Source organism: Fundulus heteroclitus, chromosome 3, assembly GCF_011125445.2.
Source record: "Fundulus heteroclitus isolate FHET01 chromosome 3, MU-UCD_Fhet_4.1, whole genome shotgun sequence".
In the NCBI taxonomy this organism is placed as follows: Eukaryota; Metazoa; Chordata; class Actinopteri; order Cyprinodontiformes; family Fundulidae; genus Fundulus; species Fundulus heteroclitus.
The window spans coordinates 10,524,923-10,551,731 of NC_046363.1; the positions used below are offsets into that span (position 1 = coordinate 10,524,923).

At 42.0% G+C, this 26,809-nt stretch overlaps 2 protein-coding genes across 6 annotated transcripts in view; both read left to right on the forward strand.

Moving 5' to 3' along the window:
- The window catches only part of LOC105933410 (myelin basic protein), an 84,310-nt gene extending 78,603 nt beyond the window's left edge, over positions 1–5,707 (forward strand). The window contains exon 4 of the mRNA XM_012872919.3: positions 5,317–5,707. Coding sequence (XP_012728373.2) covers positions 5,317–5,615 — 299 coding nt within the window. The 3' untranslated portion in view covers positions 5,616–5,707. The remainder of the gene's footprint in view (positions 1–5,316) is intronic.
- LOC105933411 (myelin basic protein) lies at positions 5,636–26,010 on the forward strand. 5 transcript variants are annotated; one of them, XM_012872921.3, is made up of 7 exons: positions 5,636–5,890; positions 14,332–14,436; positions 14,595–14,621; positions 16,352–16,381; positions 18,507–18,578; positions 18,749–18,767; positions 24,642–26,010. In XM_012872921.3, exons 1-6 carry the CDS (start codon positions 5,771–5,773, stop codon positions 18,749–18,751), a joined length of 357 nt encoding a protein of 118 aa, XP_012728375.1. In that variant the 5' UTR covers positions 5,636–5,770; the 3' UTR covers positions 18,752–18,767; positions 24,642–26,010. The 5 variants fall into 5 exon arrangements, with proteins under 5 accessions (XP_012728375.1, XP_012728374.1, XP_012728377.1 ...); XM_012872920.3 differs by lacking the exon at positions 18,749–18,767 and having other exon boundaries at positions 5,637–5,890; XM_012872924.3 differs by lacking the exon at positions 16,352–16,381 and having other exon boundaries at positions 5,640–5,890.
- Positions 26,011–26,809: the final 799 nt, after the last annotated feature.

Consider the following 26,809-nt stretch of genomic DNA (forward strand, 5'->3'; position numbering starts at 1 on the left):
TTGGGCTTTAAATACCAAGACCATGATTGCAGTGCAACTTGAATCCGTTACACACTCATGAAATGAAAAACATGATCTTCGCTGTGACCAAGCGTGACCGACACTCACCTGCTTAGTGTGAGAAAAAAAATCTAAACCGATTAGAGACATTTTGTCAAGATGGTTCTCAGTCTTCAGTTTGTGTTTTATTGGTATTCTAGAAGTGGATGGCAGCACCACTGGGCTGACGAAAGAGAGCAACAGATGATGGATGATGGAAATTTAAGAGGCCTCATGGGCAGGCCACTGAAGGGTAGAAAAACAAGAGCTCTCTTATTTATTCCTCTCCTTCGGGTAAAATGAGAGCCATGGTGAGAACAGCTTGGTAATAAAACCTCTTTATTGCTTGTAACAAGAAGTTTTGAGTGATATTAGGTTTTGAACTATTCACTGCTTATGTCTTTTGAAGCCGACGGTAAGGTTTCGTAGGCAGCCGTGTGATGTAAACAGAAAGAGCCAGGGTAAAAATCAATATTTGGTTCAAACACACCGGTACAAGCGCCGGTATTCTCCAGCGTTCCTCTGATTCCTCCCCGAGAAAGAAGAATCAAAAAAGCCTTGCCGTGTTCAGAGAGGTGCACCTAATTGCACCTTAAACACATGATGTGGACTGTTTCTGGCTGGTTCTGCAGTCGTCCCAGAGGAAATGTCACTGACTCATACAACACAGCAAACAATCAGCTTATTTAATGAGACTCTCTTAAAATCACCAGCCAGCTTTGCCTCCAGTGATTGGCAGGTGATGCTGGCTGCTAACAAACTCCTGGGAGGGATGGGAAAAACATAGCAGTGTATTTTTTTCTGTGGTTGTGCAAGATTAATACCTAGTGACTCAGTCATGGGGTGCATCAACTCCTTTAATTTAAAGAGGCCTAGTAATGTACTATGACTACAAATTTCTACACCAGTAGTTCTCTCTGATTGCATACAAAGGCTTCTGATTAAATGATTACATCCTGTGAGATTATTATATCCTATTTTTGTGTTCTACACTCAGTTTTTGCTCTGTTTGTTAGTAAACAAAGAGCTTTTCAATATATATATTTAGCATAACAAGACCAAGGGAGCGGAAGCCCGATATTAAACATGGGCACAATGAATAAACCAAGAAGAAGCAATGGAGCCCACAGTTCTATGATGTTATAATGTAAAAAAAAAAAATACAATTATACGCATGTGTTCATTATTCCTGTGATAGATGTACTGTGAATGGGTTGGGACAATTGCTTGATTGACACATGATTGAGGCATCTTCTCTAAATCATTCCACTGTGCCATTTCCAAGATGGCCGTGACGTCGATATGCGATTCAGTGCTCAGTAAGGCGTCTGAGTATATGTGTCTGTGATGGAGCTGTGCAAGTCAGCAATGCCCAGCGGCGGTGTGAAAAGGAGGATGTTAAGTATCCGTAACTCTGTAGATCAGGTTGATCTTCAACCACGCCAAGCTGTCACTTTACTGCAAGGCATCGCAGCTACTGGTCCTGACTATAGCTGTGGAAATTTGTTGCCATCTTGCTTTCTGATATTTTTGCTGGCAGATGGCACATAACAATGTTTGTCTGCTAATCGCACCCAGTGCAAAGGTTTTTTTTTTTTTTTCAGGCTTGACAATGACTATGTAAACACTTTCAGGACAAACGCTTGCAGTATATTGTTTTATTTAAAGGTCAATATAAGTTCAAAATATGTGACTAGGCCCCTTTAAGGTAGGAATCATCCCCGTTTCATTAATAGTATTGATCCCAATTTTATTTGGAGATCTAAATTAGCATAGTATAGGTAACAAGCCAGATGCCTTATGAAGAACATTTTATGATCAGACAAGACAAAGATTGAGCAGTTTGGCAGCAATGATGAGAAGAATGAGTTTAGGGGAGTCAGGCTAATGCTTTCAAGCTAATTACATTGTACCCACCGCAGATTTTGATGGAAGCGTCATGCTTTGGGACTGTTTGGCCTTTTGTACACACTAAGATAATGCATAGGCTAATGCAGTGTTTTTCAACCTTTTTTGAGCCATGGCCTACTTTGTAGCCTAATACATTTTATATGTAATGACAGTATAGTCCCAATTTATTTATACTCGGTGTGAAACCTGGGCCTGTTCAGATGAACCCAAAGCCGATATACTAACTGAAATTGAAGAAAGACGGACACGGAGTTCTTCCTGAAGAGCTCTCAGTCGCTCTGTTCTCAGTTTTTATAGCAGCCATGCTTGAAAAGCTCAGCTCACACAGATATGTTGTGGAAAACAGACTAGCATCCAAATAGCTTTCTTGACCAGAATGGGGAAGTCCTTGGTGGCAGTAAATCAAAAACTGTCTGAAGGCAAACCTTAGCTTTAAACCATGATCCTGTTTGGGTTCAGGTAGTTCCTCCTGCTCCTGTAAAGTCATGTTCTTCCCAACAACTGATGCCAAGCTATAACCCAATCGATGCATTCAGCAAAGGCTGAATAGAAATAAAACGACAACTTCTACTGAAGAGTCTTCAAATGTTCACCTGTTCCCTCAGACAGTACAGCAGTGTTGCTGTTTCTCCATAGTGGGAACATCTCCAGGTTGGCATTTTACACGTGTTGCCAGAGGCGCACCTTCAAAGGTTTGCCAGAGCCAAACCTTCAAACCATCACATTCACATGTTTAGTTTGTTCAGTTGATATCTGCCAGCTTTGCACACCACTCATCTCTTGCAAATACATTTTGAGTGATACGATCTCTCATTTGTATGTAAGACTTTAAGTTCCTCCTGCAGTTCATACACGCGGGAGAGCACCTCGATGTGCGACAACCATTGGACCTTTGTATGGAGCAATAAGGCTTCATGCTCCTCACACAGAGATGCTAATTTGCAAAACATCTGTTATTTTTTTTCTTCTTTTCTTTTTCCTTTATTCTGTTAACAAAGCCTTTGGTCCGCCCAACCATGGCTGTGGCTCCAGTGCCAACACTTTTACAACAGGACAACTTAAGAGTCGTGGCAGTTTTGACAATTAAGTCCTTGGTCAAGATATTCCTATGTGACCCAAATAAAATTCCCCACCTGTTGTTTTTACTGGCTGTGTCTTGCAAAATAGGAATGTTTGTTCTAATGGCCTCTCCATCCACAAAACACACAATGGCCAAGAGCTGAGAATGTCCACTATTATCCATGTCATTAATAAGTGTGGCAATGGTGTAATCTGTGAAAGGGGCTTTAGGTTTGCCTTTAAACGTGTCTGGGACGAGCATTTCATTCAAAACAGTTTTCTCAACCGGTCAGCGACAACGTAGCTAGCTTTGAGGGCACTCTCGTTCACCTTTGGAGTGTTTTTTTGTTTAAGCTTTGACTTAATTCACCAGCTGTAAACACAGGCTGGCAGAAGGTGGGTTGCGCTTTGTGAGACGGGGGAGAAAAAACACTGTGGTGTTTTAAATGTTGCTTCATGGTCTATTTTTACACCGGCGGTTTTAATTGCTGCAAAGCAACATTATTCGCATAAAAAGCCACGCTGGATTTTCGTCACCTTTCTTTTTTTTTTCTTTTTTTTTACTCACAAACAAGTTAAAAGAGACGGCCTTGAACTTTTTCTGCAAGCTTGATAGTGTATAGCATAATTATTAGTAAAACTTCACTTGAAGTCACCTCTGGGTTTCTCTCCTCAAGGACTAAGTTTCAGTCTCCTTCTGGATAACCCTAAAACATTTTTTCAGATATGAAAAAAGGGGATTAGAGTTCATTTGACACACGGTTTTAGAAGTTATTTCATGGAGATGAGCTAATATCCTAGTGTAACCCCTGCGGCAGCGCTAGAGCCTTGCCCTGCTCGCAGACGGCAGCCTCTGAGCTCTCCGCTCCCAAATCAGATAAGTGTCACCGTGCATCGGGCTGAAAATCCATACTTATAGGAGTTATTTTAGTGACATTGGGCCCTTTGTTTGGCCGTAATAACTATGCAGCTCCGACAAAAGGCCACTGTCTCGGTCACTATTAGCATGCAGATTTTGCCGTGTAGTGCTACACCATATCTGGCCAGTACAGTGTGTACATTGTCTCGGAGCTTGGGGGAGGGGTGTGTGCACTGGATGTCCTCTGCTGTGGGTGCAGGCCTGGATTGATCGATGCTTGTCAAAGTGGACATTTTGGGAATGACTGTTTCCTTTTAGGTGCCACAGAAACAACCCAACATGCTTTTTTTTTCCTAGGGGGATGGAAAAAAAAGTTTACCACGATGAACTAAGTGTTTTTTTTCTTGATTTTGTTTTTTTTATTATTTTTTTTATCTGGAAAAGCTGGAAACACATTAGTATTCAGCTCAGTACCTTGTATAACCATATTTTCCTACAATTACTGTTGTATGTCTTTAGCCGTATCTCTCTACCAGCTTGTGAGTCTACAGGTTAAAACTTTCGCCCATTCTTCTTCAACCCTGAGCTTCTTTGTTACGTAGGATTAGGAGTCACCCGTGGTCTGGACTTTGACTGAGCCATTCTAACACATGAACATGCTTTAATCTAAACCATTCCTTTATTGCACAGACTCTAATTTTAGCGCCATTGTTCTGCTAGAAAGTGTCCATACGCCCCAGTCTTCAGTCTCAAAAAGGCATCCCCTCTGCATGAGATGTTTCACTATGGCTGGTGTGTTCAGGTGCAGCTGCAGCATCAGTTTTTATCCACACAGAGAGTTTTGGATGTCATGCAAATGGTGTCATTTTGATGTCTTCTAATCATTCTAAGCGCTTGCCTCCATGTGTGTTATTTGGCCAACTCTAAACTGGCTTTCCTCTTGCCACTCTTCCATGAAGGCCGCATGTGTGGAGCGCATAACTATTATTGTCCTGTCAGCAGATTCTCCCACCTGAGCTGTGGACCTCTGCAGTTCTTTAGGGGTAACACGGGCCTCTTTGTGGAACACGTCTATTACTAAGTAATTAACGTCAGTTTGGTTATGTTGGTTTTATCAGATTAAAGAGGTGAAGGGGTGGGGATGGTGGATAAAAATGCACACCACGCTATCAGGGTTTTTATTTGTGAAAAAATCTGACCAAATCTGTGAAAGTTCAAGGGAGGTGAATACGTCGGCGAAACATTACAGCTGCTTTTCTTTTAGCTCATGTTTCCAGCTCCGAAGGTGAGCTTCTTTCTTGCCAGAAAAGTAAAAACGTTAGCTCTGCTGATCTCCAGTGCAGCAGGAAGGGCCCGGCCCCCGTGAAAAGGGCCCTTTGTGCCACTTCGGGTTTGTTGTGTGCCATGCGGGCCCAAGCCCATAGTTGACCCTTGTTGTTTCTGCGCAGGCCTGGTCGAGGCAGATGCAAAGCAGAACAATGGCTGCGTCTCGGAGAAGCCGGCGGTGACTGACTCCACGGGCGCTGAGGGCCCCCACCAGCCCTGGACCCCCGCCAGCACAGCTGACCCTGACGCCGCCACGCCACGCCCCCACCTGGTCCGCCTCTTCTCCCGAGATGCCCCGGGCCGGGAGGACAACACCTTCAAAGAGCGACCCTCGGTATCGGATGAGCTGCAGACCATCCAGGAGCACAGCGGAGCGGCTTCAGAGTGCGGGTCGGAGAGCCCCGAGCAGGACTTAGAATAGGCTGACATTTTATTTTTTTTTTGTTCCTTCCCTCTTCTTTCTTTTCTCTCTTCCTCTTTTGAGCTTTGCTCTCTCATCTAAGGGAGAGACCAGAAAAAGAATAGTCATTTTTACATTTACCTAATACAAACAAACCGTCAAGCGCTTCTACAACCATGGCATCTGCAAGCAGCTCCGCTCAGGCTGCCTTCGGGCTGGGCCGGAAAAAGAAGAACCCCGGGCTCCTGGATCAGATAGGAAAGTTCTTTGGAGGGGACAAGAAAAGGAAGGGCAAGGTGAGGAAGGAAGGGAGGGGGGGGTCCGGCTGGAAACACCGGACCCCCCTCTCTCATGTATGTCACTTCTTTCTGCTGATTCACTCCCAGAACCACTTGTTTGAACTGTCCTGCAGGGTTGCGCTGGTTTTACTGTCTATACTTGTGGTGAACCAAAGTGCGGCGTTAATCCTCTGACTTAACTGGCTGATGTGTGCGGATTTAGACCCAGGACGGTGATTATCCGAGGGCTTTCGCTGGTTTTACAATCCATACAGTCCGTGAATTTTTCTGTCATTTAAGGTTTTCTTTCAGACAAAACGGTACCGACGCTTCTTCAGTTGAATGGCAGCACGGTGGATGTGACGTTTTAGGGTTTAAACATGTTTATTAGAACATTTGTTAAACTAGAGAAAAAGCTGTGTTTCACTTCAGGTACCCGACTTCTTAATCCTTAAGCTCAGAGTGAATGTGTTTGTCATTACGATGTGACATGGGCAGATTACCGTCGGGTCCCTGCAGAGGGCTCACTCAGCTTCATCACTTTGATCTATGAGCTTCTGGGAATAGTCCCCCCCCCCCAGGGAGGTACTTTGCTGCTGTTTTCTGGTAACATCAGTCTGCTGGGTCACTTTCACAGCTAACGATCACATCACGCTTCTAATGATCAAAGAAAGATATTTATGTTATATATGTATACAGTATAGCAGATTATGTTTATGATTCCATGTTTTGAAATTCTATTAAAAGATCTTTTTTTTTTTGAACGTTTTTCATGCGGATAGGTTAATTATGAGGAGTTGGGTCCGTGTTGATTGCTGATTACTTTTTAGCGTTATTTTTCAAAAATGCCTGGCAAAATAGAACGGCGAACTTCATTGTTTAGGCGCAGTTTGTCTCAAAGAAATAAATAAAACAGACAAAAAAAAAAATTCCTAATCTTGGCTCCTGGCACGGACCAGTCTGCCAGTTCAGCTTCGACAGACTGAGATCCGCTTCCAGGCAGCTTGGACCGCCTGGCAGGGCGTCACTGCTGTTCTCATCGGCCGGCTCTGCTGCACCTCCACCCCCCCGCCTCTGCCCCCCCACCCCCACCCCATGGGCCGGTCGCTCAGCGATGCCCTCCGGAGGCGGAGCTGGTCCAGCAGGCTAAATCCTGCAAACGAAAAAACATTTTCTCTGATCATTAGCCTTCTTCTAGGCATGGGCTGGTATGACATTCTCACCGTATGATAACCTCAAGTACCAAAAAAGATATATTTTAAAAGACTGCATACTTTTATTTTAGAAGAATAATGAAAATATATATTCCTATTTTGAGCTTAATACGTCGGTTTTAGCAAAAAGAATGTAGCAGGAAGATCCACTAAAATGACAGTTGTAGTAGTAGTTTCCATGGTGACTCTACATTTTGTTCTTTATAGAGTAAAAGCAAATATTTGCTGGACTATTAGTCTTCTGGTAGCTAGCCTACAGTCAGCAGCTTTACAGAAATGTCCCTCAGAGCTTGCCGTTACCTCAGTTGGAGTAATTGGTAGCGTTGTCGTTTCCAGGACATGATGGCTAAAAAATATTTCCAAACAGCTGAACTTGTCCTTCTTTTAAGCGAGGGATAAGTGTGGAAGCCTTCATTCAGCCAGCTGACCGGCAGTGGACAGCCGCGGGTAGGGAAGGAGACGTATGAGATCTAATTTGTTGGATTTTTTAACAGCTTGCCAGGGATAGTCTTCAAAGAGCTTCAGTGTTTTACGGTCGATGGGCGGGGCACCTTTATTTTCCACCCCTGGACTTAGGTTTTATTGGGGTTTTTTTGCTTCCTTAACAGCAGAGTTGCTCTTTTCTGTAATTATGACAAAATGGTAGCAGACTCCGGCACATTTCACCGGCCCATGCCTACCCCACTCCCTTACCCGGCTAATTGAAGCGCTGCAGGAAAAAAAAACACGGCGCAGTTTGAAAATATGCATTCCTCCCACGCCTTATACTAGCTGTACGCCGGCAGGATGAGCAAGGTTCAGGGCTAAACTTATATTTTATTTACCTTCGCCTGCTCTGCTGATCAGAGACGGCTGTGGCCGGGACGTTCAGGGAAAAAAAAAAAAAAAAAAAGATCAGCACGACCGCTTTTGGAAACGTTCTTATTTTTGCCGTAAACTGCATGTTGCTGTTCATAGCGATTAAAAGTTTTACTTAAAAAAAATAAACAAACAGGTAGATATCAGTGGCGCTGTTTCCACAAAGGGTTTGCCTTTACATCTCGAGTCGCTGACAGGTTCGCCCACTTCTGCTGCCTCTAGCAAATTATACAAGTAAAGCTGCGCTATCTTCCTGCTGCAAACGTTTGTTTCTCTAACGAGATTTACTCAAGACAGATATTTTCTTTGTCTAGCCCGTATGCCACAGACATATCCTAAAATACACATTTTGATTAATAGGCTGCACCATTAGGAACGTTGCGCTGGTGTTTGTCACTAAATACCAAATATGCATGTCTATTTTAGGGATAAATTGTTTGCAAACCTGCCACGTGGAAATAGGGTTAGTTTTCTTTAGCCTCTTTAATGTCTTGTGTTTCGCTCAGGATGCAAGAAAACACAAAATAGCTGGTATCTGGACACGGAACATCTCCGTATATAGTATCTGCCGCTGCACGCTCGTGAGTTTGTGATCATTTAAAATCACAGGGAGAAAATGATGGACCAATCGGAGGGGAAATTAAGTTTCCCGAAGCTGTTCTGGCAGAAAGGGATGACCGAGAAAAACTGGAGTTTTTCATTTTCTCTTGTATTAGCCTGCATCTTAGTTAAATGGTACAGAGTGTCAGTGGTGATGAAATCCAGGATTGATTCCTGTATCCGTGAGGCTGTTTTTAGCTCTCCCTCAGTTCTGTGATGCTCTGTTCAAACCCCAGTGTCTTGGATGAGGAGGGGGGACGGTTCCCTCTCTCGTCAGTTTGCTCACCTCAGGTTAAATTGTCTTGTTCCCGTCTGCGAGCTGCTTTTATCTTTTTTGTTTTTGTAACGCTTTTTGACTCTGCTCTGGGTTCATGTAACTGTTTGTATATGTAGTGACCGCCGACCAGTTCCTGATCTGATCCTGTTCTAAGCTGTTTTTTTTTTTTTTTTTTTAATATTGCTTGATTAAAACTCTTTAACAACATCCCCACTGCTCTCCTGTTTTATTTTTTTTTGCTTTGATTTGCGCTCGCCGTGATGTCTCCTTGTGTTGTCCTGTTGTAAAGGACCGATAAAGATTTCAACAGCCCTGCTAACAACTTGTAAAAAACCCTTCTAATTTTCATTTGCTGCTGTTTTAAAGTGTTTTCCCCTTTTGGTTTGAAGAAAAATGTTCTTTGTTTGCGATCTCTATTGTTGAGACTTAAAGAGTTTGAATACATTCCGTCCCTCACAGCAAACAAAAAGGAGTTATTAAAGTAGGCGTAATGGAAAGCAGAGCTACTGTTTATCTCCGCTCTGATAGAGCTCGGTAATGGATGACTGCCTCGGCTTGTTTGTGTCAGCCCTGAGATTAAATTGCCAGGAAACAAAGGAAAACACTTGGAGCTTATATGCCAAAATAGGACTGAATTCTGGGATATGATTTTTCCAAACGTAGGACCAGAAATTACTTTATCTGGGGCTTGAATCAGAGAGAAATATTTGGATTAAATCCATGAAGTTGACAAATCTGCTAATCTGAACAGAGGGGGTGTTTCAATTTCCCCCCTCTTTTTTTCTTTTTTTTTTTTGGTGGTTATAACAAAATCCATCCCACATCTATTGTAAGCGCTGAACCCAGGTTTGCAATCACATCTGGGATGCACCAAGAATCGTCAACAGTGGCAATCATGGTGCAAGAAATTCTTGCTGCATAATGATGAACAGGCAGGAATTTAGAATCAATTTTAATGCAAATGCAATGCTAACTGCAAATGACTCACAATGCTGAATTATTGCCAGCCCCGCGCCGCTTTATCAGTCACACTTTGAAGGAGCAAGAGTGCCCCGAGTTTTCAACAACAAGTGCCGTCGTGGCTGCGGCGTTTTCTTTCTGTTTGGGTTGAACGCTGTGTAAAAGAAAAAAAAAGGAAAAAAAAAAAACTAAAATTATATTTTTAAGGGAGTAACTGAGATTTAATGCAGTTTTATTCAGAAAACGAAAACCCTGCATTGTCTAAAAATAATAGGTCTGTGAATGGGCCTGCATGAGATTCTCCATGTGTGATAAGTGTGAGGGGAAAATATAACGCTTTATTTCTATTGTTATATCAGCACAAAGCCTTAAACAAAAATGTGTTTTATGATGTGAGTTTTATTTAAAAGAAGTTGTCAAGCAGCTCATGGCTTGCCAACTGTAGTCTTAAAACAGCATTACTGTTGTTTTTTTTATCACAGGAGATGTTTCCAAACAAATCCCTTATCTATGAATGTGAAGGCCCTCTTTTACCTACAGGCAGCGTGCAGCAACAGGCGGAGGAGGGGCAGCGCCCTGCATTACTCTGTGCTCCCTACAGCGGATTAAAACTCTCGTCACGGCTGCCCTACGGGATCTGGCGTTACCTTTGCCTGTTCGGCGCATTAGATTAAAGTGAAGCAGCTTTCTTTCAGACATCTGACTACAAACCCCTCCTTTTTTTTTATTTTTCTTACCTACTCCTTTTGATCCTGATTACTTAGCCGATGTGACGTGAATTTCTCCAATGTGAGATCAATAAAGCCTATCTTATCTTATCTTTAACCTTCTGTGAATGTAAAGGCATCCGCATACTTTGGGAATAGATTTTTTTTGGGGGTTTTTTGGCCCAATGTCTTTGCAGTAGATTTCCAGTTAGTGGATCGTGAAGCTCCATTTTATTCTAACATCTGAAAGAAAAGGCGTCTCCCTTCTGAATGTTAAACGCTGTGCAAAGCTGTCAAAGTTATACAATTCCTCCGCTGTGAAGAGCCTTGATAGAACAGATGGGCTGTGAGGGAACAATTGGAGTCTGGAAACAATAACGTCTCCTGTCCCGGGTACCAGCCTATGCTTCAGAAAGTTAGCTCAATCTTATATTCCAACCCCGCAGATATTCAGGAACTTAAGCCTGAAGTGGTGTGAAGCCAAAAGTCATCCCCTATTCTTTGGATTGAATATTGAGAATCATTTATAATAAAGCAGATTCCTGGTTGTGACCTGTAACCTCAGGGCAGATGCTTGGGGATCATTAAACAGAGCAGGGAATCCATGCCCTGTTCTGCATTCAGAATCATCTCCCTGCTTTTCCACGCTTATCTTGGGAAATAATCTAGCATACGCAGAGGTGAACAAAACAGTTTCACCTGTCAACTATTTTTGCCGGCTAAGCTGCATGTAAACTAGTTTACCTCTTTTCTGAGATGTAGCTAAAATACCAAAAATAGCCCAATGCTAACAATGTGGTATGCTGTGTAAAAAATTAAAGAAATAATGGCAGGTTCTACAGGTATCCCTTTAAAAAAAAAAAATTCCAAATATCAACATCATACCGTACAGACATGTCTGACAGAAATAAAGCTGTAGCTGAATAAATACAGGGATGTTAAAAGTGGAAAAAGGAAAAAACTGAGGGGAAAAAAGCAGGAAACCACGTCCCAGCAAAAAAAAAAAAAAAAAAAAAAAAAAAAGAGCGATTGCATGATGGTGACGCTGTGACATTAACAATCATTTTGATGCTGATCTCATTTCTGCCTCTTCTCTCTGAGCCACGTTTGCACTTGATGCACACATGTCTAAGCAGATCAAACAGCAATAACCTTTCTGAAAGTTTTTTGTCACAAAAGATATATCTGACTCTCCCAAGTTTGTAATAAGTGTGAAAGGCCTTGCAGTTAAGATGGGTGACCACTTCATGTTAGGTTGGCAGTCTTTGAAATCTTTCCACGTTCATACGACCGATCAACCCTTTCCCAAACGCTGCCGTATTGTTACGACATAGCAAGGAGGCGTATTTTTAACGTTTTCCTGCTGTCTTTGCCCCCCCCTCTGTTTGCCTCCAAGTAATTGAGCATTCTTGGAGCCAAAAATAAAGAGTTGTTTTCCTTTTCTCCTCTGTCAGAACAGAGCATACAGTTATTCACTTCAAAGATACGACTGATTTCAAACGAGACGGCTTTCGGACAATTCCACAAGGAGTTATTTGAAGTCTGGTCCCCCCCACCCCCACCCCAAAAAAGCAAAAAAAAAAAAAAAGCACAGCAATCACTGAGGCAGCTCTGTTTTCTCAGAGCTCTTCTTTATTCCTCCATTTCTGCATCATGTTCCACATTTGCCGTCCTAGCAGGGCAAAAATACTCCCACAGAGGAGGGCATCATTAGGGGGTCTGCGCTGAACAGAGCTGGAGTTCACTCGCTAACATCCGTTGTTCGTTGTAATAACAAGGCATGGGTTTTCTCTCTCTCTCTCTCTCGTGTTCCGCATCCTACTGCTTGTAGATCCACATTCAGAATCGCCACGAAAGGTCGACGGGGTCGCAGATTGTGCATGTCATAATGTGTAGCAGTGATGGCGGTGAAAGTTCCCCGCTTTTTTTTTTAAACATCTTTGATGTGAGGCAGCGGTGAGGTAATGGATGAGAATCATAACCCCACAAAAGGACTCATGCAGTCTGCTATCCAGGACTTCAGAGGACATTACATTGATTTTTTTCTTCTTTTCTTTTTTTTTTTTTGGTGCACTCACCTTCAGCTCACACAAAAACTAAATCCAGCATTGCCCTCAGTGTCCAAAAATATCCGCCGACCAAGCAGTGTGGTTTCCCTTTCAAAGTAAAGGTTGGACTGTAACGACGCTGGAGCAGATTTAGGTCCCTGCAACCTGAGACAATCCCCCCGTGTGTTCCTGTCTGATCAGTGGGGTCGCCAGAAGTGATGCACGAGGTAACGTGAGGCGAAAAGGCCTGAACCCAATGAGGAGCCAATGAGCCGCTGCCTCACACTGCTGCTGTGTGCGGCGTTCAGATGGCGTGCCGTATCAGCGGTTTTATGTGTCACATCTGATGCGTTACTGTAACGTTTGCTAAAAGTTAAAAAGTCAAACAAAGTGATTTTCTTTCCTCCTCCATGCACCGTTTTTTTTTTTATCAAGCATAAAAGTAAGGCAATCAGAAGCTTAATTCCTTATTTGGCTTTTGTGAACTTGGGAGTTGTGAAGCAGCTGGATTGGTGCTTGATAATAATTGGTCTCTTTGTTAAGTTCAAGCCATCAGAAAGAAAAGGGTGGCTATTTGACATTGTTCAACGGCACCGCTGATTCATTTTTTAATAAGTTCTGGCCAAGTAATTGACAGCTGGGTGGATTTTCTCCACTGCTAATCTTTCTGATTGAAATGAATTAATGGAAGGAAATTGTATTCGGAGCTACTGTGGAAACCAGCGTCTAATGTTATCAGCTTATTAAAAGTGATCACGCGGCTTGTTTGGCATCAAGCACATGTCAGACATTAAAATCTCTTTCCAAAAGCAGCGAGCAGCTCACTGGGCGGAGGTCAAGATCCAACCCGAAGCCTGCAGGTTGACTCCCCGTGGGTCCTTTTGAGTTATTTTTTTTTATGTGTGTGTTTTTTTGGCATTTTATTTTCACAAGCCTTTGTTTTTTTTATTTATGCCAATTACATAAAAAAAAAAATATCCAAAGTCTATGAACTTTAAATCTTCATCAAGTTTCTTCAAGTCTTAATTGTGCCTTTTAGACGAAACAGAGCAATCGGTATCCCTCGGGCGTTTGCCCATCCAAATTACACTTTTGTAATATTCCAACACTAGAATTTGATTTAATTTGTTTTTCACTTCCTGATGTTAAATTGTTGTACTGTTTTTCCATTTTTTTTTTCATGTAGTGCAACGCTACCAATTTGTCTGTGTGAGTTTTCAGAAAATCTCAAGTTTAATGAGCTTTTCACAACAACTAGAAATTGATTTGAATTAGTGCTTCAATACATTGTTGACTTGTCCTTGTGATTGTGTTGTTCCATCATATGTTTCTGTATGTCAACAAGCATTTGTTGGGAACTGGAGCTAAATGAACTATTCCAGAAAGAATGAAATAACTTAAGGAAGTAAAAATGTTAAAACAGAGAATAAAACATGGAAGCCCAGACATTGCCTCCCTGCAGAACTTCCTAACTTTCAAGAAACCCTTTGGCCACTAGGGCCACTAGGACCCTGTAGACCCGGTGCAATCAGGGTGGATGGCACCTTTCCATAATCTCTGAGCAACCTCTCTTTCTCTGAAACCCCACACCATGATGCTGCCACCGCGGAATGTGTTAGTTTAATAAAATACTCAAATCAAACAGTCATATTACTTAAATACAGGACAAGCAACAAACAACCCTCGCTCATTGGATTTTATTCATGTATTGATGGTGAAGTTTTCCCCATGGAGTCTTAAGTCCACAGAGCCCATGTAACCCGCAGGCCCGCTGCGCCTCTGCTTCTCTTCCCAGGGTTCTTTCCGAGGTGCTCTCTCTCCAGCCCCTCAGAAAGCGTCTGCCACCTCGCCACGCAAGCGCGGAGCGGAGAACGCCGTGGTCCATTTCTTCCGCACGATCGTGAGTATTGCCCCACACACTTCCCTCGCCTTCACCGCCTCTCAGGTCGGAGGCCCAACGCTTTCCCTCTCCTGCTCGTCTCCGTCTGTCTGCTTGCGTCTCGTTCTGATCTCGCCAACTCAAACCGTCTTTACTGTCTTCTCTTAACTGTTCCTCAGGTGTCCCCCGCCCCTCCTAAATCTAGGGTGAGTCTGCTTTCTTTTTTATCGCATTACAAACTTTTGTGCAGGAGAAGCGTCTTTTTGTTTTCCTGAAAGGTGAGTGATATGATCTCTTGCAAAAGTATTGGTGTTCCTTGTGCTTTTTTTTTTTTCCACATTTGGTCCGAGTGACTGCAATGCTCAAGGTGTTTTACTGGGATTTTATGGGATAGACCAACACAAGGACAATGTTGCGGCTTTTAAAGTTCCTTAACAAATAAAAAATTGATTCCTTCTGAGTCTGTTTGGGAGAAAATTATTGTCCGGCTGGAAGGCGAACCAGTGTCCCAAACTAATGTCTTCTGCTTTTATTACAAGTTTTTCTCATAGATCTGTCCTGTTTTTAAGCTCTATCAATTCTTTTATCACTTCCCTGTCCTTCAAAGAGAAAAGCAGCCCTACACGACGGTGCTGCCATTTTTCAGCATGGGGATGATGCATCCCAGGGGTGCACTGCAAAAACGGATCTAAAAACAAGTAAAATGTTCTTAAAGTTAGTCTATTTGTCCTCAATTTGAGCCAGTATATAAGACTATTTGCCAATGGAATGAGTATTTGTACCCCTAAAATAAGATAATTAGACATCCTGCACTTGAAATAAGATGATGGAGATGAATTGTTCATATTTTAAGTGGAAAAATCTCATTCCATTGGCAAATAGTCTTATTTACCTGCTCAAATCAAGGACAAATACACTAATTTCAAGAAAATTTTACTTATTTTTAGTTCTGCTTTTGCAGTGTGATGCGTAATGTTAGTGTTCAATTATCCATCCCACAGAGCAGCCAACATGCAGGTTAACATTTTAACAACGGCCTACAAGTCTGTGACAGGGACGACTAAAAGTGGCACTGTCGACAGATTCTCCCACCCGAGCTGTGCAGCTCCTCCAGAGTCTCCATTCGTCATTCGGCTGCTGCTTGGTTGGCTTAGGAGGGCAACCATGTCAGAGCAGCCTTGCAGTCGTGCCGTACTTTCCTGCATTTGGACGCTTGGATTAAACCTTCGGTGAAACGTCCTGCCAAGACTTGGCCTTAAAATGACTCGCTGTCTGCCTCGCAGTGTGACTGCCTCCATCTAAATCCTCTCAGATGTTCGGGCACATTCTGGAACAAACAGACCGGATTTTAGTTAGACCGTGTGAGTAAAGAGGCACCTATGCGTGACTTTGTGTTGGTCTTTTATATATAATCTCTCCAGAAAAAAACAAGTTGGAAGGTTTGGATGGTAATGTTGGAGAAAAAGCGGAAGGAGCATGAATACTTTAACTCTGGCACTGACACATATAATTTGTATTCTCCAAAAACAACTGGTGTGATTTAAATGTTCGATCTTAAGAACTGGCCTTTTTAGGCAGAGAAGAATGAACTGGGGGCAAAAAGATTTAGGATTTATCTCCAGCACATTTTTTCTTATCTAAAGCAGTGTTTAAGACCTAAAAGAAAGTTGTTGTTTTTCATCATTATTTAAACACATATCAACGCCATCCAAATGTGTGACAGACCTCTTTTCCATGTAAGCATCTGCCTTGTCCTTTATTCCCGCCCCCCCTTGCAAACCTCACCCCCCGCCCCACCTGGACCGCCCCCCCTCCCTCCCTCTGGTCGGACCCAGCCGCTCGTCCCGTCCTTCCCATCCCGCCTTTGCACTCAAACACACTGTTTCTGCTTTCTGTCCCTCCTTCCTTCTTGTTTCTTGTTTCTCTGCACACCCAGTGGAGGGGACTAGCTGCCAAGATAGGCATGGTAGGTGGTTTGAAACTGAGTCATGGGGTCATGTCTCATTAAAACCTGCAGTATCCAGTCAGCCGTCTTTTCAATTCACCTTCATGGCACTGGTGTCTCTTTTTACGTTTGCTCTCCATCATCCACTTAAAGTCGTGCTAATCTTTCCATACATCAGAGATAAATCCCTAATTACAGACTCTGGTGAGACATCATCATGGTCATTTTGTGACGTTTCCGCATCCTGAGCTGCACATGGGAACTTTAATGATAACACCAGCATTACTCGCCTCTTCATGTTACTTATATCACCCTAAAGGTTTTTTTTTGCGGCTTGGCTGGAGGAGGGCGACCCTTTGCCTCCGTTTGCCGCATCATCAGCACGTGATTTAACCGGGTTGTGCTTGAGTGTGGATGTGGCCCCAGACAGACAGCTGTGGATTAAACCAAGAGGGGAGACGTCACTCAGGGACTGTGCAAAAGATGCTGGGGACAGGCAGAGAAATCGAGTGCATGCTTTACCTGACAGTGGATTATTTACTTCCTAATAATAATCCATGATTCTAATGATGGATTTATCGTTTTCGTCACTTAATTTTTCAAAGTTAACTTCCCACTGCGGGACAGCCCAGACATTTTAGGGTATTTCAGCTCAATAACTGTTAAACCACATTTAAAAAAAATGTTTTGTATTCACCTGCATCTCAATGAATTAGGATATCATTGAAAATGAATTTCAGTAATTCAGTTCAAAAACTGAAGCTCCTATAAAGAAATTTTTTTTATGCAATGGCATAAATGTATAGTAAGAACTGTATTGGACACTCTTTAAAATGAGAGCTGAGGGCGGCTGTTAAAGCCACCGTCAGCTCATCTCTCTCAGAAGACTCTGACATCCTGACCTACACCATGTCTACTGAGGGAAGGTCAGCCATGTTTTCTGGCCAGTGAAGCGCAGCGATACCTTCATCTGAAAAGGAGACTTTGAACCACTGATTAGCAGTCCAGCCCTTTTTCTCCGTAGATAAGAGGCCTTAGACGTCGTCTTTAGTTCAGGAGTGGCTTGACATTTGCAAAGCGACAGTTGAAGCCTGTGTCCTGTGTGACGACTCTTGAAGCTCTGACTCCTGAGGGAATTCCCCCAAACTCTTTAGTGGCCTTCCTTCCGTGTTGCCTGTGTGCCTTTTTTTGGCCACAGTTTGTCCTTCCACTCAACTTTCCATCATTATAGTTGGGTACAGCACTCTAAGCACAGTCTGCTTTTGGAGCAATGACCTTTGGTGGCTTGCCCTCGTTTTGGAGGGTGTCCACTGGATGAAGGTGGAGTTTGCAGTCCTCTACATGATTTTCCAGACTATAACATGATATTTCTTGATTAAAAATCGTTTTTTTTAAATCTTGTGTAAAATAATTTTCTGAGAAGCAAAATTTTGGGTTGTAAGCCATAATCATCAAAATTCACACAAATAAACACTTTAAATATGTCACTCTATGAGTAATGGTTATACATGTTTTTTTTTAAATTGAATTACTGAAATAAATTAGCGTTTTGACAGTAATCTAATTTCTTGAGATGCACCTGTGCTCTTGTTGACAGACAAAGCTTCGGCTGATTCATTAAAGTATGCACAGATGATCTTGCGTGCCTTTGGCACAAAATCAATAAAAAAAAAGGCAGAACATGGATTTAAAGGAAGTCGAATTTTGTGAGAAGATCCTGTCCTTTTTCTGACTGCAATCATCCTCTTTGTTGATACAAAAGTTCTCAGCTAATTGTACAAACCTAAGACTTTGATAGTTTATTGCTCCTCTGCAGCCTCCGGCTCATGCATAATGCAAGCATTATGAAATGTTAAGGGAGTGCGATGCAATCATTCTGTAAAGTCGGGGCACAGCTGGACTTCACCCTAATCAATAACCCGAGTTGCTGGAGAACACACGAATCCATCACTCCTGAGAATATTCCGGTGAAGGTTCCGTCTTTTCCACCTTTCAGCAGCCTTCTGAATATTCTTAAACTCTAGGTTGAACTATAAATTAATCCATGGCTCTCTTCAGAAAGGTCAGCCACATCCCAGTCACTTAAAAATGTGTGAAAGCCTTTTTTTTTAACATGCTTGAATTCCTCTTCGTTTCCTTCTGTCAGGGCCACCAGAAGTCAAGCAAGAAGGCCAGCGCAGGGGACGGCAAAGGCACCCTTACTAGGATCTTCAAAATGGTAAAAGAATAAAGATAAATATTTTCTTTTTTTTTTTAATTGCCTAATAAATCTAGGCTATGATTTCTTTTCACTGCTTCTCTTTCCTGGTTATGAAAGCTTTAAGACACTACATTTGTTCCCTAATGTTGCTCCTGCCTCTTGTCTCTCCATTTTCTTTTCTGCCCCAGTGATGATATCAGCAGCAAAGTGAGTAAACACTGTGTGATGGAGGGATACTTGCGTTTAACTCGCTGCGCATTTGTTCTGCATTGATTCGCTCGGTAAACATCATAATGTCATCGCTACAGCAACCAGAAGCATAATAATGAGAGGCTTTTAGACCCAAGATTGATTATTGTGCATCTTTTTAAGCTTTAATGGCATCGCTGATATAATCACGCTGAAAGATGTAGGTTCCAGTTCTGGTGAGGATCCACCCGGGCTGCAGCTAACACCCTGCTGCTTCACTTCTGGGGGAGGGCCGGCTCACGCGCCGTTAACGCGCGTGTAGGATTCCTCGCTATTATGCAGAGGCATTCATCCACACATGCTGCTAGAATGCTGATTTTATTTCGGTGTTTCATTTTATCTGCTCAGTATTTATTATGTCTTAGATTATTTTTTTCTTTGCCTTTGGTTTGACAAAAACCCAAAAGGAAAGTCTTAGAAATGAATGGATCTCAGAATTTAGTGGCCAGTTTCAGATCTCCAGCTTTTTCTCTGTTTAAGAGCCGTAATTCCCGCCATCAGCGCTCATTAATACTCATGCCAGCGGCAGGAACCACGTAACACCGTGCCAGAAAGAGTGGTTTCACACAAGAATAGATCGAGATCCTCTAACGCACAGGTGTCAAACTCAAGGCCCGCGGGCCGAATCCGGCCCGTCAAGGTAAATTATCCGGCCCTCAAGAGCCAAAAAAAAAAGCACTTCGTGTCAAAAAGTAGATGCATATATCCTTTTAAAGTGTATAAAGTGGCTAAAACTGTGCCTCCTGTAAGTGTAACTCACCCCAATATCAACTTTTTTTGCAGATAAACTGTATAAACTAGGCCTAAGGTTGCTACTTTTATATTACTGTGCGTTTTTTTTATTGTTCTATGTGAACTGGAATGAAATTACGAAATGAAAAGTATCGTCAATACACGTGCAACCGGCCCTTTTAATGACTTCATGACGCCAAAGTGGCCCTATATAGAAATTAGTTTGACACCCCTGCTCTAACGTTAGCCGTTAGCGTGGCTAGCATCATTACAACGTAGAGAATATAGTCTTACATTTACTCTAAGATTTCCCAATAGGTCTGTCAATATTACTGAAATAACAGAACGGAGCAACGTTGCTTCCTGTTATCCGCTGACTGTCTAGCTGAGGACATGTTTCAGCGTGTATTAGAAACTCATTTCCTTGATTCAATCACTCAGTCTGTGGATTCTTGCGTAATCCGTCATCAAGGCAACGACAAAATGATAGAACTTTGTTAGTACGCGGTAACAGGGGCCAAAATGAACAAACAAACCATTAGTCTCTGGTAGTCAAGTAAGCAAATGAATCACACAAAACAAAATAAACACTAACTTTGCCTTCATCCATTCAAATCTACTGATCAGATTTCACAGCAATTTCCCTTCTTAACACAAAGCATCTGAAAGCTTAGCGGGTACGTTTATAATAAAAACATGCCAGTTGATCTCAGTGGCTCCATATCAACAAAAGAGTGTAGAAATAACTGAGCTGCAGCCAAATAGTAATATCCCCTTACACCCATCTGTCCCAGCAATCACCAGGTGAAAGGCTGGGGTAGATCCTGGACAGAGTAATGACACAGTCCCAAACCCTGAAATACTTCCTCTACCTATAGCAATAATAAATAAAGAAGAGGATGTTCCCAAAGCGACTTTGCAATTCCATTTCACCAAATAAGTATTCTCATTATTTGTGCCAAAAAAAGTTGAAACGTCGCTCTGCACAAGTGGAATGATTGAAGTCCTGGAGCGACTTTCTGATGCAAACTGTGAAAGCTCCCACGCTGAAAACTCTCACAGCCTTCAACTTTTGGCCAACTTTTCTTATCATCATTAGCATTCGCGTCAGTCTGTCAAAGCCATGAGCGCCCGTTTCTCTACGCTACAGAGGCTCGCCTTATAAGCTGTGGGTTTAAAGCCGCTCCGACTGCCACCGAAGATCCGCTGGTTCAGCAAAATTACCGGCGGAGAGTGAAATCCGAATCTCCCATAGGCCCCATCTTTATGGTAGAAGCTAAACAGTTGCTTCTGTGCTAAGAGAGAGTGAAACAAATCTAAAGATGAAGGACCTCTGGGAAGCCCTTTTTTACTTTTAAATCTCTCCAATTCCACTAATTGGTGTGGACTCTGAGGCGTTGAGTCACTTGTTCCATTGTTTGTGCATAATCCAAACACAAATCAGAATGCTGCCCGATCCAGTCGTGATTATTGCTTCGAACTAAATTGCTATTTATTTCAGGCTTCAGTGGCAGTTTTAACTGCTGGTATTGGAGCTGATAAATCTTTTTTTCTTCAGGACAGATAACAGATTCCAGTGGGAACATCTGGAACAAAAGCCCGGTTTGGCTATCGCTCTAGGACGAGAAATAACAAGCTTTCCGCGATATGGATTATGTTCTTAAGCAAGCCATAAAGATTTGTCTCATTTGTATAATCTCTCTGCCTTTCAGAGTGTTGCATCTTGCTGTTGCTTTCGAATTTTTGTGAAAGCGTGGGAATGAAACAAACACAGCTTTAGAAAATGAGAAAATTAAAAAAAAATAAAAATAACTGAAACTTTGAAGGACAGAAAACAATAAGAAAGCTGCGAGGTTTTTATTGACTGAAGATGACTGATGAACACATTCAGAATTTCTAGGACACAGTACACGTAAACATACGCTTCCTTTTCTGTTTTTTTCTGTTTTTTTTGTAGGATCTTTTCAGAGAAATTTAACTGGTAATTCATCATTTCAATAATTTTTATTCAATCAAATTTACAGGTTATTCAGTAAGACATTTTACTTGTTTTAATTGTCACTTCTGCTATATGCAGTAAGCTGCTACAATATATCTTTAGACAAATGAAACACCTTTCCAGTCTATGTATATAAGACAGAAGAGTACCTGGGTTGGGAATCAGAGTTAGGAGAAATGCTCCATACCTATGAAGTGATCTTCAGAAAGCACCTCCTTTGGTAATTGTAAACTTTTTAAACAAGCATCAGAAGAACAGTGTTACTGTTTGAATACATTTTTAACTAAAATTACATGTACTATTTTGCTGCTTCTCTTGATCAAGACTCTGTGGTATCTAAGTGGGACATTTCGGGTTTGGAAAAAAAGTAAAGTAAAAAATAAGTAATTTTGCATTTACAGTCAAGCCCCCAAACATATTGTTAACTCAGACAGATTACGGTGTGAAGTCTTTTTTTACTCTTACTCTACTTTACTCTATTTTATTTGACCAACGAGTTTCTTCCGACTGAGTCTGTGGGAGGAGCCAAAGATTAGGGTGATGGCAAGCAGTGCCTCCCAGCCTCAAACACTTGGCCATAATCACCACAGTCAAATCATCAACACAGCCCGTCTGTTTAAAACAAAAAAATATTTAAACATTTTTGAAATTAGGTTCTGTTCAAAGGTAGTAAGCAGTTAACACCTTGCCCGCAATAGATAAGTGTCTTTATACCCGTCTTTATTTAGAATAAATCCAGATTAGCTGGTCCTGGAGGCTGAAGCTAGCGGTGTAGTCTGAGAGAAGCCAACACCAAACAGAACTTCTTCCTCCTTGAACAACTCCAATCCTAAAGTTATCAATGTGGGTTTTTGTGAATGCCATTAACCTTTAAAATCACCTCATCCTCATCACGTTAGCACAGAAGATGTTCCGTTCTGAGTAAAATGTTCATACAGGAAGCTCATTACTGACGCGCCGCCTCCTACCTGCATTTCCTTGGCGACTGGGTGGTTATTCACAAGCGCAACTGCAATTTAAATGTCTATAAAATAGTGTTAGAATAAAATGCTATGATGTTTTTGAAGCTAGAGTCGCTTCACGATGGCACAAGCGATCGAGTCCATTTCGGATTAGCTGAGATTTATTCTGAATTGAGACAACACTGTTATCCGCTGCATTTATGAGATCATCTGTTTATAATCTTTACACAGAACCTAACATCAGTCTAGTTCAAACTTGAACAATACCTTTAAGTCCTTCCTAATGATGCCCTAAAAGCTGAATAAGAGTTTTTGTTTTCTCTTGCACTGTTTCCAGATAATGCTACTTAACTAAGATAGCATGTCTCATCTTTAGGCAAGGGGCTCCTTAATTTCTTTTTGCAGTCTAAATAAAACAGCTAATCCAATGAATAAATTCATTCTGGCTCTGAGGAGCTTGTTTTGGAATACAATTACGTTTTCTAATGTCTTCTCTCTGCAGACATCTGGCCCGAGAAAGGGTTTGATTTGTGCCCCCAAATGATGCAAATGTACACATTTGTGCGCTCCCTTTGGAGAAGGGCTTTTGTTTGCAGTCCAGAGAAGAATGGGTGCTGGGATCAAATATTGAAATGCTTCTGGCAGCGTTTGCTGCTTCTGCCACAGTAATATTTACTGCATTGTTTTCCTTGAATAGTAATCAGCTTTTATTTGATTTTCAACATTGAATAAAACATATGAATAAGTTCTAGCGCTATTAACCCATGATATATGGGGCACCTATTCCGACGCAGCAACCAAGTCATGGAACGTGTTTATGTAAGATTTGTTTCAGCTCCAACATTTTATTCCCTTGAAAGAATAATAATAATAATAAACTTCTTTGAACTGTTTTAGCTGAATAACTTAGTGAAATGCTTAAATCCTTAAAAATATTCTTAAAATTGCACGCCAGTCGTTATTTTTGTTAGGTATTATGGGGTATACAGTATTATTTGCCTCTCGGCCAGGTCTCCCTTAAAAAAGAAAACCTTGATCTCAGGTCCAGGAGAAGAAGAGATCTGATACATCTCAAGCTCTTTGTTAGGAGCTCTTTAGCAACTTAAACGTTATTGAAAATTTAGACACTACAATTTTTATACCCCTCTTACCTTTACTTGTCATCACTTTGCCTTGTACAACAATATATTGAACTGTTTTCCGTTAAACATTTTGTATCTCCTGTTGGAAATCCCTAAAAATTGCACACATCTGTACCAACGTTGCTGTTTTTAACATGAAGAAAAGTTCTAGATTTTTACATAAACTATAGAAAAAGAAAAACAACTTTTTTTTTTTTTACTGTCTGACATTAGATCAAACCAAACACGTTTTAGGTCAGTCAGGATTACCTGGGAACAGGAGAGGCAGTATCATGTCGTGGGGAGGGACTGGTGCACATCAGAACATAGATTGCGCGGCGAGGGAACGGCATTATTTGGAAATATTGAAGAAAATTCTGAAGACACTGAGACGTTCGGCTAGGGCAAAAATTGGTTTTCCAAGTGAGCAACAACACAAATCATGCAGCTAGATTAGTTAGAAAGCGACTAAAAGACAACAGAGTCCAGATTTTAGAGTCCTGTGGGTGGAGCTGGCAAGGTGTTACATCAGTTCTGTCAGAAAGAATGTCAGAAGAAATTACAGCAAACTGGGTCTAAAATGTTACACCCAGGTCAATGTATGTAATGTAGCTGCTCCGACGGCACCGTGATCCCGTCCTCAGATTTAGAAGGAGGGCGGATGAGTGCAGCTCCTGGGTTTGATGAATGAACTAATGAAGTTCTATGGGAAGCAATAACAAATCCAGGAAACTTTTTCTAATTGGGGAATGACTCCAGATAATCACTAGAAGGAGATTGGACCTAACAATTTGCCTGAAATAATTACCTGCATTCATCAGTAACTTCACACGCACTCTGCTTTGCCAGAACTGCTGGCAAGCCTTTACAGAAACTGACCGCAGAGCCGATTCTTCTCATCCCACACTGAAGGAAATGGACCAGCCTACCAACGCCAGCGATGTGATTTTTATTTTTTTTTTTCACAGCCAGATTTGAACTCCTCACTGATCAGATGTGTCTTGTCTGTTTTTAACAGGGTAGCAGGAGTGCTTCCCCAGCCAAACGCTGAAGTCCCCCCCTCTACATCCCCTTCCAACACCAAGAGGGTAGATGTCTGAGATCACAACAGAGGGATAAAAAGAAAAAAAAAGGAGGAAATCTTGACATCCCCTGAAACTGAGCTGCCTTTTTTTTAACACCCTAATGTTTGCTATACCCCCCCCCCCCCCCCCCACCGCTCCACCGCTCCACCGCTCATTTGGCTGATAGCCAGCCACACAATCTCTCCTCCCCTCTGCCAAGCATCGTACAAAGTGTGTGCCGGTGTGAACTGTCTGAGATCCTGAAGCCGCTCACGTGTGCAGCCTGAATGACCCCCCCCCCCCCTTCTTCTCAGTGTGTACAGTTTAAGTTTCTGTCTCGTCTTTGTTGGTTTTCTAACAGAAAGGTGGCTAAACGGAAGCAGGCCTGGAGCAGCTGAGGGTGCAGGCCGGTGCAAGTACCACTGACTTGACCGTTGTTGCCGTTCGCCGATTGGTCGAGAAGACCAGGTCGCTTCTGGGTTAGAAAAGGGACGTTTTCTGTCTGGTCTCTCTGTCTGCGTCACTCCCTCGAACCTTTCCTCCGAGCATCGCTTTGTGAACAGCGTAACACTTTGTTTATGTTGTGCTACAGCCATCTTTGTCTTCCCGTGTCTCCATGCCCCTCGTGTGAAGCGTCCTGTTATGAACGTAATGTTTTTTTTTTTTCACCAATTATAGGCTGGCTGGTAGTTTTGCGCAAAAGCAAAAAAAAAGAGACGTATATCCCCTCTTTAGTTGACTAATAATTGACATTTTTCCGTGTCCGTAACCACCTCATGTGATGGGGAAGTTTCCCCACATTAAAAACCAAATCTGAACCCCGATGTCGCAGATGCGCTTTAATGCTTTAATGTAGTCTGCTGTTGGTTGTTGGCCTTGTTTCTATCACATACTTAGAGCTAAATTCAGTTCCCAATAAAAATGTGCCTTTCCTCCTGACTGCCAAAAAACCAATTAGCTGTGTTTCCTTCTGGAGAATAAATAGATAAAGCAAAACAACACAGTTTTCATAAAGGTGCTCTGTGATTAACTCGTTTATGACACAATATAAAGTTGTTGTTGTTTGTTTTTTCCCTTGAGAATGTGCACGTTTTGTGTAAAGAAGATTTAAAAAGACAAAGATGATAAAAAAAAAAATGCTCCATCCTTTCTGTTTGCTTGAGCCTTGTGTGAGTTCAGTGTGGGTTGTTTTGTTTCGTTTCTTTTACTGAATGGATCCCAGGAATGAATGTAAACAAACCTCCTCATTACTGTACGTGTAATAAAACGTGACCGGCCTCTTAACTGAGCATGAAAAAATAAAAAATACATAAACCAACCATACCATCGGTGTCTTCAGAGTCTGCTTTCCCTCCTCCTCCTCCTCCTAACGCGACTCGCATCAAATGATGGGTCTTTAAAATAAAGACGAGAAGATAAACCCGACAGCGACAGGAAGCCATATTACTTGGCCCGGGTCAAAGCAAACAAAGGTATGACATATTTTCTCTCATAGAGCCAGAGAGCATGACTCATGAGGTAATCACTATTCATGCCAAGCTTTCGCAGCTGGGCCGGATGAAGCACTCACTATTCTGGCTAAAGAATAATCAGAGGATATGCATTTTCATGTCATCTTGTACAAAAGGCTCCCTGTGGAAGTGGCGACTGAAACTGAAATCCCTTCAGCTCTGCTGTCAGAAACATTAACCACTCCGGTTCAAATTAATTACAGGATTCATCTCGCAGGGAGTTTTGTTGCCTGCGCTGTACTTGCTACATGCATAATTTGGTACTGACAAAATCACCTAAAGTAGGTCCAGAACAGGCGTTCTCCAGTGTCTTGGCTTCCAGAATGCGAGCTTTAACGTTTGACTGGATGAACTGCAGCCAAACAGAGAAGACTGGTTCATACTGACGACAAATGGTGGCGGAGTTCAAAATAAAGCACTTTGCAAACGTATCAAACTTTTTTCCCATTTTCTCACATTAAAACCACAGTAAAAAATTTTAACAATACTGAATTAAAAATATTAACAACAAATCAAAATTATCTGAAAAGTGTGGAATGCATTTGCATTCAGCCGCTTTTACTCTCAAAGCCTTTAATGGACAGGTTGTCTTCAGATATGAGATTAAAAAT

Excerpts from the sequence above, each read along its gene's own strand:
- LOC105933411 (XM_012872920.3), top strand. The coding sequence starts at position 5,771 with ATGGCATCTGCAAGCAGCTCCGCTCAGGCTGCCTTCGGGCTGGGCCGG. Across the intron at positions 14,622-16,351 it reads CCGCCCCTCCTAAATCTAGG|TGGAGGGGACTAGCTGCCAA; the intron begins GTGAGTCTGCTT and ends CTGCACACCCAG. Across the intron at positions 16,382-18,506 it reads TAGCTGCCAAGATAGGCATG|GGCCACCAGAAGTCAAGCAA; the intron begins GTAGGTGGTTTG and ends TCCTTCTGTCAG.